Source organism: Oryza glaberrima, chromosome 8 (assembly GCF_000147395.1).
Source record: "Oryza glaberrima chromosome 8, OglaRS2, whole genome shotgun sequence".
Classification (NCBI taxonomy): domain Eukaryota; kingdom Viridiplantae; phylum Streptophyta; class Magnoliopsida; order Poales; family Poaceae; genus Oryza; species Oryza glaberrima.
The window spans coordinates 16,773,667-16,788,701 of NC_068333.1; the positions used below are offsets into that span (position 1 = coordinate 16,773,667).

At 40.5% G+C, this 15,035-nt stretch overlaps 1 protein-coding gene and 1 long non-coding RNA gene across 3 annotated transcripts; one reads left to right on the top strand and one right to left on the bottom strand.

The window, feature by feature from the left end:
* Nucleotides 1–536: 536 nt before the first annotated feature.
* Nucleotides 537–5,454, bottom strand: LOC127782766 (protein HOTHEAD-like). The gene is made up of 6 exons (XM_052310037.1): nt 4,903–5,454; nt 3,993–4,347; nt 2,467–2,780; nt 1,990–2,378; nt 941–1,512; nt 537–844 (listed from the first exon to the last, which is right to left on the bottom strand). Exons 1-6 carry the CDS (start codon nt 4,970–4,972, stop codon nt 790–792), a joined length of 1,755 nt encoding a protein of 584 aa, XP_052165997.1. The 5' UTR covers nt 4,973–5,454; the 3' UTR covers nt 537–789.
* LOC127782767 (uncharacterized) lies at nt 4,270–14,653 on the top strand. Of its 2 annotated transcripts, XR_008019226.1 has the most exons (4): nt 4,270–4,394; nt 4,482–4,519; nt 9,080–9,989; nt 14,424–14,653. It is a non-coding gene; the product is annotated as an uncharacterized LOC127782767 (long non-coding RNA). The 2 variants fall into 2 exon arrangements; XR_008019225.1 differs by lacking the exon at nt 14,424–14,653 and having other exon boundaries at nt 9,080–11,166.
* Nucleotides 14,654–15,035: the final 382 nt, after the last annotated feature.

Genomic DNA, 15,035 nt, shown 5'->3' on the forward strand with positions numbered 1-15,035 from the left:
CAAGCAGGAACGGATAGCTGCGCTGTAGGCAGCTATTATCTTGACCCTTCCGTCTTCGATCATAGCCAGGTCGTGCTGCTTTTGATGGCCTTGTGATGATCTCGTTTCATTCTGTGGCAGCTTTTCTCTGGGACATGCTCTGAAATTCAGTGGAGTGGGACTCGATTTTGGGAGACATGGAAAGAAACTTCTTAGCATTTGTTGATGAGATAAAGGTATGATGTTTCTATCTTTTTTTTCCCCGTTTGATATTAACTATGACGTATGTTGGATATTTCAGACTTCAAGTAATGGCATAATAAAACCTTTTTTTTTTCTGTATTTTGCATTACTACATAGATTTAAAATATGATCTTTTCTAGTCTACATTTCTACATAGCTTGACATGCTGCTCATTGATGAATACTTCCTCCGTTTCACAATGTAAGTCATTCTAGCATTTCCCACATTCATATTGATGCTAATGAATCTAAATAGATATATATGTCTAGATTCATTAGCATCAATATGAATGTGGGAAATGCTAGAATGTCTTACATTGTGAAACGGAGGTAGTAGAACTTTGCAGTTCATGTAATTACAATGTAATATAATTTACTTGTTCATAATGCAGAAACAATGGTGTCAATAGATGATATTACATGCCATAGATTTCCACATCTAGAACACAAACGAAAACTCCTAATTTTCTTTCTGTGGTGATATGATATTGAATTGCTTCAAAAATTACTATATACTTTTCTTTTCCTAAGTCACATTCTTACATAATCAATAAGGTCCAAGAATCAGTTATACTCCAGCAGCTCGTCCTAATCTTCTTCTTAGAATCTTCACTCCCATGTATCTGACCATGAAAGACAATATGACAAAAGAAAGATCAACCCTTGAAATTTAATTTTGTAGATTAAAGGAGAGTACTATAGTTTGTTTTTGCCTTTACCTGCCCATCATCATGACTGTGGCTTGCGGGTTTGTTCCTGGTGACCTAAATAAGGTCGACCCATCGATCACACGAAGGCCTGAGACACCAATCACACGGTATTGTTGGTCAACCACCTTGCCCACATGGCATCCGCCATGGTAATGCCAGATGGTGACCACTGTGTCTCTGCAAAACTGCTCCATGGATGTGCTGTCATTTGTGTGCTTGGGTATCAAGTTTATGTTTGCTGTTACACTCATGTTGAGCACCACTTCCATTGGATATCCACCACCATTGAGGGTAAAATTAGTGAAATGGTTTGTCTTCAGTATTCTCTCTATGGTCTTGATCCCATAGACACACCGACTGAGATCCTTTGGGTGCTGGAAGTAGTTGAAGGTAACTGTGGGGTTGCTATTGATGTCAGTATCCACAAGAACTAGATTACCAGTAGACAATGGACCATCAATCTTCGAAAGTATAAAACCCCCACTGAATACTTCTTTGGGTAGGTTATATTTTTTATGTACATACTTCTTGACTGCATCTAGATTTCTTTGCTTTGGGGGAATCGTTGACAGCTGCCCAATCTACATTGCAGTGACAAAATTCATGAGGGATGATAAGCTTGAAAGTTAGCATGCTTCTCAAAAGTAAATAAGCTTAACGTTTTTTTCTTTTTGGCTTTTACAAATTCAAAGAAGTTTCTTATTATTACAATTTTTTGTCCATAAATAATCCCAGAAGAAACTCTGCTTTAAAACCTTAATTTACTCTAGTTTAAAACCATTGAGATGAATTTCTGTGTACATGTTGGTAGATTCTGGGTTCCTCTGATATCTTAATCCTGGGCTCCTGAAGATAAGCTTAATGAAGTTGCTTACCAAAAACTAAAGATGGCTTTTGACAAGCTAATTTAGCGTGTGTTGTTTTCTGAGAGTGCTGATGTGGATGTTGTTTATGTACACAACTACACAAGCTTTTGTATGATATACACCAACACCCCATGATGCTTATAAAGAATTCAAAATTTTATGCAAGTAAAGTCTTTGAAATTGATGCCAAACCTCAGCGGACATGATTCCATGGTGGCACTGGATACTATCTGGTGACTGGCTGAAACCACTGCTGGCTTCTATGAACGCCCCGCCGTCGGTTATTCCAACAGTCTGAATCAGTGATTGCTTAGGGGCATCCTTGGTAGGTATAAAGATGGAATTCATTGGATTATCTGACATCCCTTTACCCACATGTTCGTTGCGAAGGACTACAGAAATGTTATGCTTTTTAAGTTCCTTTCTGGGTCCAATTCCACTAAGCAACAATAGCTGGGGACTGCCAATTGCACCAGCAGAGATGATAATCTCGCTGTCTCTGTTTCGGGTAAGGAAGGCATGCTGCTGCCCCCCATTCTCATCCTTGAATTCAACACCAATGGTCCTTGGCTTCCTGTGCTCTGTGCAAGAGATGATGTTACTATCGCGTCTGCTGTTAAAGTGGATAGGGATTATAAGAGCTAGGCCTTGCCTTGGATTAATTCTTACCTTGTTCTGTGTTGAAAATTATTCTGGTCACACTAGCATGAAGGAGAACCCTGAGGTTGTTATGATTTCCAGCAGCAAGGAGGTCAGCAGCAGTGTGCCTGTACCCAGCCTCATCAAAGATTGTTCCCCCGACCTTTGTTCCAAAGAGATGATCATAGCTGTATCCATTGTAAGGTGAGACCCCTGCTTCAAGCAGCCCGTCCCGCAGTGCAGCTTGCCACGGTGTAATATTGGGCCAATAAACAATCCTCTCTTCGATCCAAGGGTATGATTGGTTTACCAACTCTGCATCCCAGCCTGCGTCTTGAACAAAGCTACAGGACAAGCACATTCATCAGTGAACCCTTTTTTCTATTCTTAATATATTATTAGCATTACTGTATCACTAAAAGTAATATTGACATGAGAATATCAGTCCATTAGAGCCGCTCACGCTATGCGCAAAGCACATCTTATGCTAACCTTACAGTTGGGATTTCAGCAATTACCTTAACAATTACATTCTTACTTTATTAAAATTTCAAAAAAAGGGGCATATATTAATGAATTGTGCCAAGCCATTCCTAACCAATTGTTTGTAATCTCAATTCAGGTCTTATGCCCTACAGTTATTGAACTGATTTGAACATAGGAAGGATCTTAATTTGATATAATCATATTATTCATGGGCTTCTAGCAGATTATTTTGGATCATGGTCACAATTATACCAATCCTAGTAATTGAAAATAAGTATTCACTTCCCTAGAAAAACAATAGTTACTTGCAGCTGACCTTTAAGTTGCAACTTGCAAGGCTTCACCTTTTATACATGGGATCGGCTATTATTTGTACATCTGGGGCAAAACTAAAACCTTCTGAAGTACAATTCGAAAATATCCTTGTTGAAAAGCATGCAAATTTGGAACAATGTATTGTTTGTAGAATCTGATAGGATATTCAATTCTATAACTCAATCCAACATTGCGATCCTTATACTGGAGTATCTCCAATTTGATTCAAGATCTTGTCCTGAGTTCACAACTCAACCAAAAGGCATAAGGTCTATAATAATTCCCCCAGTGAGGTACAGTTATGGGATCTGTTGTGGTACATGTTGGAATTTGTTATGGGTAGGTTCCCTGATTTGCCTTTTGGTCTGCCCATTATGACTGTCTTCAAGGTAGTATTTTTGTACTTTGATGGGTATAAATGGAAACTGAGATAGCTTGGTTGGACTAGTAAGTTCATGAACATGGAGAAGTAGCCAATACACTGCCTAATAGTTAGAGTGACTCCGGTACAACTTAGGCTTCTTTGATTGGCTATCTGTAGACCTTCAGAGTGGAAGCTTATGTTAATTGCTTAAGACACAAGTATAAAATGCTGGTTAGACACAAGCTCAGCTGATTTTTCATCTGAGGTTATTATGCACGCTATGGAAGCTACTTCTTCGACAATGGTTAAGTTCATAGAGATAAGTGAAAAATAAATTTGAACAGATAGACAGGCCATGTGTAGAATGCTATATACATGATAAGTTCTTTACCTTGGGTCAGCTCGGCTGTAGAAACCAGCATTGACACTAGTTCCACCACCTAGAACCTTTGCCCGGGCATTGATGACACCATCAGTGGAGATAAATCCCTGAGATGGTGAATTTGGCGAGTCATCTGCCAAGCAAATGTGGAAGTTCTCAAGATGTGAGATGTTCCGGTTGCCGTAAGGAGACCCTCCTCTTTCCAGCAAGAGCACCTTGTACTTCTGGGACAACGTTGCTGCCAATGGGCATCCAGCTGTGCCACCTCCAACAATGATGTAGTCATATGCCTCATGCTGTATTCTGGAGAAACTGCTTGCCTTCAGTAGGGGAGGGAGATCCAATGTGGTAAAATGATTTCTTCCTGCAAATACAAGTATTCATGTTTTATCTGAAGCTACCCAGTTTCAGGTACGGTTTTTATCACTTCCTTTTATATCTTTATACATAAGAAAATCTCAATCGGTTTAAGCTAAATGCTGCATTGCCATTCATCAGGTTTCTTCTGAATATTCACTACAGGCCGAGATTATAAGGTATGTCTTTTTCGCCCTCTCCTCTTCCTGCAAATTTCTTATTGCATCGCTCTATACCTAAGATTTCTGGCTAACGAAAAATAGTGAAATCAGAGAGTAATATAAACAGGAGTTGGTTGCAAATGGCATGGTTATGATTCTGAGTGTCAGCCAAAATTCTGAACTCCATTTTTGCTATAAAAATATGAAAATGTCATGATGAAAGCTATGGTTGATAGAAGCAGCTTATTGAAATTTGAGTGATCAAATTCCAGCATCTCTGAGAAACCAGCCTTTGACCATCATAAAATCCTACTGAATTCGTTTTAGTGGAAAGGAAGTCGAAGGAAAATGATTCATGCTGACGCTTAAGGAACATATGAACTGAAATAGATTGAATGTACCTTGAGATGATCTGATGAAGCAGAGGAAGGCCAAGATCTTGAAGAAGACCCCTCTATTGATCAAACCCATTGCATACAAGGGACACTCGGATGATACACGAAAGCTTGGATAATCCTTTCCTTTTCTCCCCCTAGTTGTTTTTCCCTTCCATTCAGACAGCTCAGATTCTTCCTACTTGCCTTCTGTCCTCAGTTCTCTGATTTCTGTTCTGCCTCACAGTCTTGCCCAAATGCATTCCAATCGTTTATGTAGACAGATGCAGCACTGTGAGATTGGGAGTGCTACTGTGTGCATGCATTCAAGAGAGCTCACCCATACCATTAAGTGCTATTCAATGCAGAGGCAGCAAACTTCGAGTACTACTTAGATTTATGGACTCATCAGCCAACTAACTACAGCTAAACCACTGTGAATATGCCCATCACCCCTTGATTACATGTAACAATAGTAAGAAGGACATGCTATGCCTATCTGTCATTTCTTACTCTCATTTGAACTCTAATTAATGTTTCTATTTTTGTGCCCATATGGGTTACTTCCCTCTGGTTCTATAATAATTGACGTTTTCGACAAGGTTGAGGTTAAACTTTTATAACTTTGACCATCAATAACTTTAAAAATATTTAGTTTAAAGAAACTAGAAAAACATATATAGATTTGTCTTTGAAAACACTATAATAAAAGTAAACATGCATTTATTTATTGTATATATTATAATAGAAAAATAAGGTCAAAGGTATATCTTGTAGAGCGTGTCATTGTCCAAAGCGTCAATTAAAATGAAACCGGAGGGAGTAGCAGTTTAAAGCCAAGGTATTTACTTCCCTTCTGTATTTGCATCATATTCAAATTGACTGCATAACCAATTCAGTACGAAAGGTCCAAAGCCTTAATGTCTGCACTTCTATTCGTTATGTTCAGAATGCTTGAAAACTTGTTAAAGAGGATGGGTCCTCAAAAGCATGAAAGTGGACTGCATTAGTGCCGGAGGCAACATTTTTGTTATTTATATTATAGATTTATAGTGCAATGGTAGTCAGAATCCCAATAGAATATACACTGAAGATGTGCCTTAGAAAGCTTATACTCTACTACTCATAAACGGTTTCCTAGGGACCTAACAAATTTATATGTACATTTTATAATGAAACGTCATGGGAAAACAGGTTATATGACAAGCATTTCAGATCCAGCTCATGACTCAAGTGAAAATAGTTTAAAATACAGTGAAAGTAGTCTTGGTTGATTGACTGTGACAGGTGCAAAAAAATGAAAAAGACATGTTCTATTAAGACGAACCGAAATTGTTTTATTAGGTCCTAACTTGTGCTTAATGGACTCATGAGACTAAAGTTTGAGCATGCATAGAATTTTGTTAAAACTTTTTGCTCAGTTATTGAGCTCCACGCCTCCACATTACTATCACTATCTAATATTAGGGCTTCTGGAGACAATTATTGCTGTCATCAGCTGTTTTCATCATTAGACCAAATTAGATTTTGGCGGAACAGGGGTTTTCAGCATTGTTGCTCAGCAGTTTATACTGAGATATTGCTCTACCTTCGCTATCCTCAAATTTTGATGTTGCTTTCAACAAATAAAATCAGAGAGATTGTTACAAAAGAAGACAATGTTCAGGCTGATAAAATGACTGTCTGGGCAGGAGAGAGACTCGGGAGAAAGGTACAGATCTTAACCTCCCTTTTCCATGCTAGTAAAGATAAACATCGGTTAAGTCATGTGTTACAAGAAAAGGTGTTCGAAACTAATCTGGGATCTAGTAAAGCTAGGTTCTCTAGTCCATAGTACAGAAAATGGTACTGTACTACCATTGCATTGTCAATATTTCCGGAAGCATATGTGTTGTCATTATCATACTATAATGGTAATATTGCATAGTCAGTCAGTTGGTTATAAGTTTGTAGTTCGTAGATCACAACACGTTGTAACTTTGAAGTTTGCAGATCACAAAACGCTATAATTTTTAAGTGCGCAGATGACAACACTGTCAACACCCTAGATGAAGGCATTGTTGGCCCTGTTCTTTGTTCTTTAGTTCTGAGTGGATGATGGATTATCTGATTTTGTGATAATATTTTGGGGGTACAAACGAATAAATTATCTATTACAAAGTTGTAAAAGTTGTTTTAAAAATTATTGGAAGAAACTTATTTCTAGAAAACTTTTATAAAAATCGCACCGTTTAGAAGCTTAGGACCGTATTTGTCAGAGGTAAAGATGATAGATAATTTGTCAGAGGTAAAGATGATAGATATGGATGGACCGTATTTGTTGAACTTATTGATATGAACTTGAAAGTACCGTGTATTAAAAAAATGTCATTAGACATCCAAATAACCTTTGAAACGGTGTTCATAAAGAGAGGAGCTTGCATTTATGGCCATGACATCAACTACCAAAATTGTTTGGTGCCAGCAAGAAGAGAACTAAACTATAATAGTAACAATCTGGAGTATAACAGCTATCTATAATACATAACATCCTCTGTTTTGTTCTTTCGTCCTTTGCAACCACGATGGTGTTCATGTGTTTTTCTGAAAAGTGTGAGCAGACTAAGAATGACCCCAGCAGTTTAGTGAGGTTTGTGGTCTTTCAAGGGAATTGGTGAGAATTATTTAATAATGTTGGATTTTCTTTTCATGTAACAGACAGTTACTGTACCTGTTAAGATTCTGAGTGTAGTGCATACAATTCTCAGTTTATGTGAGGGTAGATCTCAACCTCTTCTATGCAATTAAATAGCTTGAAATTTGTAGGGGACCATGAGAACCTACCAGATCATTCATACAACTGGAACCCGAAAACTTTGGTTTTTGTCAGCAACTTGCCCCCAAACGTACACAGGGCACAAGCAGAAGCCTTCAGAAGACGATGGATACAAAGGACCAGCTGTGGTGCGAACACGCTAGGATGGCCCGATCTTCACGATAGTAGGTTGACGATTGACAGGTAATTGGCCGTGAACAGCAGGGGTAACTAGCTTTATACCTGTTAAGGTTGGTTGCGACCAAGTGATGGGGAGGGACGATCCGAAGCCTCCTGAACTCCGACCTAATCTCCAAACGACCACAGAACCACAAACCGAAACTAATCCACACAAGAGACCCAGAAGCCAAAAGCACAAATTAGGGGATCCAGGAGGGACCTCTTGCAAGCCCAGGATGAACTCACAAGAATATAGGAGTAAGTCACTCGGCAACTCAACTGCAATATAATGTATTGGTTTATCCAGTGATCAAAAAGTGCTGAAATGGTAGCTATAAGGAAGTATTTATAGTGGTAACAACCCTCCCAACAGAGTGTTAACACAACTCATCACGTTGGGAGGTAAATGGGCAAATTATAGTGGTATATCGAGAGGTTTCTTCAGCTTCTCGCGCGGCTCTTTGATTGCTGGACTGTTTTCAGTAGAATGGCCATAACTCCCTCCTTAGAAGTCCAAATGACAATTCGTTTGTTGCATATAAAAGTAAACTTGATAGGCTTTCCATCCATATGTTTCATGCTTGGTCATTCGAAGCAGGCTGAGCTGAGTTATTCTTGGAAGCAGAGGCTTCCATTAGCTTGTGGTAACCTTGTTCTTCTCGTAAACCACTCCCTTTGGAGGATCCTCGCACGTAAACCTGAGTAAGAGAAGTGTAGATGACTTAGGTAGTATATTATTCTCATCAATATGGAAATGCATCTCAGAAAGTAGCGCGTAAATCTGTTGTTGTAGCTTCTTTGCCTGACTGCGCGTAATCGGACTTGAATTTCTTGTAAATGGTGTTTGGCTTGGCTTTACTTGTGTATCTTGTTCATTACCTGTTACTGTAATGTTGGTTTGAATGTCCTCATCAAGCTGTATTACAGTTCAAATCTTTACGAAAAGTGCGTCAGAAAGAAGGGATTATCTTTTTCGTTTTTAGTTCGGAATTTCGCCTAAAACATAGTTATTAAAAGGGACAAAGGACGCTGGTCAATTTTCTTGCCTGATGATTCTAAGTACTTCACTGGAACATAGGAGCAGAAAATATGAAACCGAACTCATTAAACTGAAGTTGTGTCTTGCATCCCTCTTGTGATCATATGACTACAAATTTTTACTAGTTTGATGCCATGTTATTTAAAACCACATTGCTGTTGAATGCTCTCTTCTCTGTGCTTATTTTGTAGACAACAATCAGGAGAAGCTGTGGTCGAAATACATCCACAGCACGGCACAGGACAGCCCAGAGGGTGCAAATATTACCTGTATCTGTCTGCATTGCAGCTTGCAATAATGTTTAAGTGAGATGTTCAGGATGCAATTTGTGATTCGTCAGAAAACTGATTTCCCCATTGTCCTCTCAGCTAGGTTGTCCATCACTGAATGAAGCAACTCAGTTAGGAGGTGGTGACTCCGATCCCCCCCCCCCCCCCCCCCCCCCAATGAAATGGACCGTCTACTCAGAGCTGATGGCTGCATCCTAACCTCCTTCACAAATGCACGAGTTAGGGGGGGAGGCTTGATCGATGTTGATGTCAGTGAGCTCTAGGGAGCTAGCACCTAGCAGACAGCCTGAGAAGACACTAATCATGAAGTACTCACTCGATGTGGTTGAGCAGGGCCGGCGTTCATTGATGGTAACAGCCTCTCCCAGCAAGCCATTTAAGCCACACAGTGGAATTTGAGATAGCATTGGTGGTTATGTGGCCAGGGACCTGATCATCCAAGATTCCAGAACAGTGGTGGATGCTTCTGCAGCTCTGTGTACTACCAGTTCTCATGGAGGCTTTTGTGAATCAGAGCTGGGTCCAAGAACTGATGAATTTTACTCCAGCAACTACCCAGTGTGCCCTCATTGACTGTCTTGTTTTCTTCAGACGTACTGTCTGTGGCTATGGAAGGACCACTGTGTTCATTCATTCAATCTTTCTGTGAATGGAAGAAAGAGGAGAGTACGTTTTTGTCCGCTGTACAACTGCCCAGCTACAGCAAGACAGCCTACGATGTGCAGTGAGCCAGCGACGAGCGTACCTTCAAAGGGACATCTGGTCGTAGCCGTTGGTACTGGATCTGGTGTACTTGGTATTATATTGGATGGTACGTACTAGCTTGATTTTGAATACTTACATTAATTTTTAAGTAAATTTCATAAAACCTAATTTTTTTATGGTCAAAATTAAAGAAAAATTACATGTATTATGAAATGTGACACCTAATCTAGGTATTATGGTTTTAAAATTTCACAAAACCCCACCTTTATGCATTTCGAGCGCGAATTTACTTAAAATTTTAAAACATAGAGTGCAAATGAAAATTTTAATTATTAATTTCTTGATTAAGATCGATAGTTTAATTTTTTACTACTTCCAAAATTTTGTTTAAGATATGTTGAAATTTATCAAGATTTCAAAAATTGCGGAGTTTTATGAAACATTCAGACCATAAAACCTGTGATGTGCCACACATCATAATACCTGTGGTTTTCCACAACTTTGACGACAAAATATGGGGTTTTCTGAAATTTACTCATAATTTTTTACATGCTGCTAAAATGCTAGTACCAATTTATCTCATTCTTGCACAACTTTCTTTGGGCTATGCTGTTTCTATATATTTCTAAGTAAGACAACTCAAATTAGTAGTTGGAATCTTGGAATACATGGATTGCTTGGAGAAAATGACTATATATATTTTATTTTCAAACACTTTGTTATATTTAAACATAGGAGTTAAACTAATTTTGTGTGGTTTGCCAGTCGAATTAAACTATTATTAATATGATTTGTATCACATGTAATTAATCGAATGAAAGATTGGACCTATACCGTCCAAAGTTCACCACTTTAGAGTAGTATCATTCGAAGTACATCATTTCACAATAACACCAGGGGAAAGATACTACTCCGCCTAAATTAACAGGTTTGTGTCATTATCCATGGCAAAATTGCCCTTCTTTTAATATTTTGGGGGTTTGGATGGTGATAGCCAACAACCGTAAAGGCCAACATGAACAATCCAAAGGATGAGAAGCTTGCCAAGCTGTACTTGTGAGTTGTGACCTGAGAATTGAGATACATCAAAGAAAGGACAGGCTAGTTACCATGAACTTAGATTGTATTGCAAATGCAAGATCCAAGTTAAGTATCCAAGTAAAGGTTAGTCTTCTAAAAAAGTTGTTGCCTTTCTTGTTTTGTGCATCACTGGAACTTAAGAAGAGCAAGATGATTTCTTATGTGAAAAGTTGAGAATCAACTTATCTGTCACTGGCCCAATATCTGGCATGGTAGTTGAGCATTTGAAGTTTTGAGCCCTCTGCATGTTCTTGTGTCCCACCAGGCCCATTCACTCATTTCTTACTACAGGATACCAACAGTAGCATTTATAGTTGAGCTTAGCAAAACTCGTATTTAGAACAAAAATTTGGTCAATAACTTTTAAATGCTTATTTCACTATTAGTGTGGTAGTGAAGTCGTGGATACATGGCTCAATTTACCAGGGTTCAAATCCTAGTATATATAAATTTGGTTGATGTATCTTTAGTTGGTATAAAGGCCAGAAGTAATAATTCCTTTGTTCAAAATAATAATGGCATTTGTAGATTTTCCTTGACAAGTACTATTATAATATGATAAAATTAGTAGATTTTATCAACTTATTCCAATATAAAATTGTGGTCAGAGTTGTATTTTGATAGCTATGGAAAAAGTCGAGCATTAAATATTTATGACCGTAAGGTTGTACAATTAGCACCAGTACATTCATGCAACACAAAGAGTACATATATTTTACCTTCATCTTTTCTTTGAATTTGGAGTGGGTTAGAATTAATTAGGAGGCTGCTATACAACGAACCCGTTCAGACAAGATGATACTGGTTAGGTATCAAGTGATACTTATAGGTATTGACTAATACTTGTTGGTACCGGATGTTGATATCTGTTGATGCCACCTGATACTCGTCGATACTTGCGAGGTATCATATGATTCCTGCGAGGTATCGGGTGATACTTACGAGGTACAAAGAGATACTTATGATATCGGATTCTGATACTTATAGGTATTGGATGATTCCTATGAGATGTCAGGTGATACTTGGCGAGGTATTACATGATACTTGGGTTCTCATAGTTGTAGGTATTAGATGATTTGTATGAAGTGTCGGTGATACTTGCGAGGTATCAGATGATACTCCACGTGGGCGACAAATGTAGTTGACGAGGAGCAGGTCCTCCACCGTCCATGCCCCCACGCTAGAGCTCGTCAGCAGTGGCCACGTCCTCCTCGTTGAGCATGTCCTCCATCCACACGGCACTCCAGAGCTCATCGTCGATGGTTGCGTCCTCCGCAAGTAGGTCCTCCACAGTCCACGCCCCACGCTGGAGCTCGTCATTGGTAGCCGAATCCTCCTCGCACTGCGTCTATCCACTCCTACGACAATTTCGTCCCAGCCATCACGTCTATCCACTCCTATGACAATTCCGTCCTAGCCGTCACCACAACCCATATCCATCGGCTCCGACACCGAGCCTGCACTGTTCCTTGGCGCAAGACCTCTCCTTTTGATTCAGCGATGACAACCAAGCCCCGTGCAGCGCCGCTGTCCTCGGCCGGCGCGGGCAGCTGCGCAGTGCGACGGTGGTGTCCGCCACCGCGCCATCACACCGCTACCTCGCGCGGAATCCGGTTGTCTCTGCGCCGTAATGGCCGCCATGAAATCTTGTGTTCTCAGTGTCATTTTTTGTTCATAGCCACGCGAGATTGGGAGAGGACCCCGTCATGAACGCTAATAATGGTATCCCGGAATCTAGAATTCCGCTAAAATATACACTATGGATACTTGAAAATCATGCGAAATGGCAACAATCCAGCCAATACCCGGAGTCTAGCATTCCGCTACGGATACTTGAAAATCATGCGAAATGGCAACAATCCAGCCAATACTTTCGTTGTTATTTCACTCAAGCTTTATCTTGTCCAATTTCAAAAGGCAAACCTATCAAACTCTTTGTAACAACTGTCCAAAATCGGTATTAAGGACAACCAATGCTCTTAGCTTCAATTTGCTCAAGATGTGGCTCACTACTAGAAAAATAATTTTTCATGGCGTTACCCTATAATTCTCGCTAGCGGCCATACGCAAAAACCGTCAGCAAAAATGTAACAAGGGGAGGGGGGGTTACGGACCGCCAGCGAAAACCGATTTTTGCTGGCGGCCATGCTAAGAGGTCCGCCATAAAAAATAACTCTATTTTTTAAGGCGGACCTTTAAGTGTCCGCCAGCAAAATTCGCGTTTTCGCTGGCGGTAGGTAAAGGGGACCGCTAGGAAAAAGTTTTAAGGCGAATATATAAACCCACCGCACCTACCACCTACCACCCCTACCTCAGTCTCTCCTTCTCTCCTTCTCACTCGCGTTCTCTCCTTCTCCCTCTCCGTCCTCCACTGCCGCTAGGGGCTGCCGTCGCCTCTCCACCGTAGGCTTGGGGCCGGATCCAGCCACCACATCGATGGGGGTGGCTGGATCCGTCGCTGCGACGACGGGGGTGGCCGAATCCGCAGCCACATCGATGGGGGAGGCCGGAGCCGTCACCGCCACGACGGGGGAGGTCGGATCCGCCACCACGACGACGGGGGTGGCCGGATCCGCCGCCGCGACGACGGGGGAGGCCGGATCCCTGGATCTGCTGCCGACGCCGATGAGGCCTCAGCAGTAGCGTGGGGAAGGGGGCGGCGGCGGCAGCGGCTCTCGGCGTCAGCGGCGCGGGGGAGGAGGCGACGGGGAGCGGATCCTACGCCTCCTTCCTCCCCACCGGCGGCGGTGAGGTGGCGACGACGAGAGACCGGCAGCGGCACAGATCTGACGAGCTCAGTTAGGATTTTTTTTTTTGCATGTTTCCTGATGATCCAGATGATGCAAATGTTTTGTGCATGTTGTGATGTTTGATCTGTGTACATCTGTGCTAATGATGATTTTGTGCTAATGATGATTTTGTATTGTGTTTGAATTTGGAAATGAGCAGCCATATGTATATGAATTAGAATCTACATCTCTAGATGTGGATTTGAATTTTGAAAATGAATCAATGGGCTTTTCTCCAAATCTTCGCTGGCGGCTGGGCAGCTGCATGCGAATTTTTTTTCCCAAAATATATTTTCCCTGGTGGCTGATTTAACACAGCCGCCAGCGAAAGTGAATTTTTGCTGGCGGCCTGTGTAAGACGACAGCCAGCAAAGATCCATTTTTGCTGGCGGTCGTCTTAATTATTGCTGGCGGTCGATAACCGCTAGCGAAAATCGTGATCTTCACTGGCCTTTGCTTTGTGGCGGCTCCAAATTCCGCTAGCGAAAATCTAAAATGGCCGCCATGAAAAAGGTTTTCGTAGTAGTGGCTGAAGATTTAAGGCTTCGAAGGGTATTTTGATGGAAAAGTCTTCGAAGTTTAGTAGGGTATTTATAGCAAATAGGTTCACCAGTCAGTCTTATATTATATGGAGTATATGCTAATAGTATGTGCTTTTTTTTTTGGGGCAGCGACAAGGTTGTCATGCTGTGTGATGATATTTGGCAGCTACAAAACATTGCAATATCCTGCAGGGAACGCCAGCACCTCTGCACCTGCCTATCATGAATCAGAATCATTAATTCAAACAAGATCGATATGATTCTTTCCTAGAATGATCATGAATACTGTGCTATTGACAACTGAGAGTCTGGTACTGATGCTTTTGTACTAATCACTATTATAAGTATTAGTTCCCATTTTCCAGGGAGTGCTCAATATTAACACCAACTTTTGGTATCTACTTGATAGGAAGTAGTAGCATAGAGCATCCTCAGAAAAAGAGAGGTTTCTATAAACTTTTTTTTTCCTTTTAACTTGAAATTTCAAAAAGAGAAGGCTGGGAAGCCTTTTATGTTGTCTTCTTATTGAGCCCGCCAATATAGATGTTTTGGGCCTGATCTTCAACAATATAGTCATAAGCCCAACTCTATTTTCCACACCCAATAGTTCCCTCCCAAAATATAGTTGTTAATCTATGTAACTATATGTAAGTACATGTGCATTTCACTATTTATCAATCTATTTCTTTCCATAACCCAAGAAATTACTCCCTCACCGCTAAGGAACAATTTTGTTTTTGA

Bases quoted from the DNA above. Each gene is read 5' to 3' on its own strand.
- LOC127782766 (XM_052310037.1), bottom strand. From the start codon at position 4,972: ATGGGTTTGATCAATAGAGGGGTCTTCTTCAAGATCTTGGCCTTCCTC. The intron at 2,781-3,992 runs GTAAAGAACTTA...CTTGTCCTGTAG, and splicing joins TACAGCCGAGCTGACCCAAG to CTTTGTTCAAGACGCAGGCT. The intron at 2,379-2,466 runs GTAAGAATTAAT...TCTCTTGCACAG, and splicing joins AATTTTCAACACAGAACAAG to AGCACAGGAAGCCAAGGACC.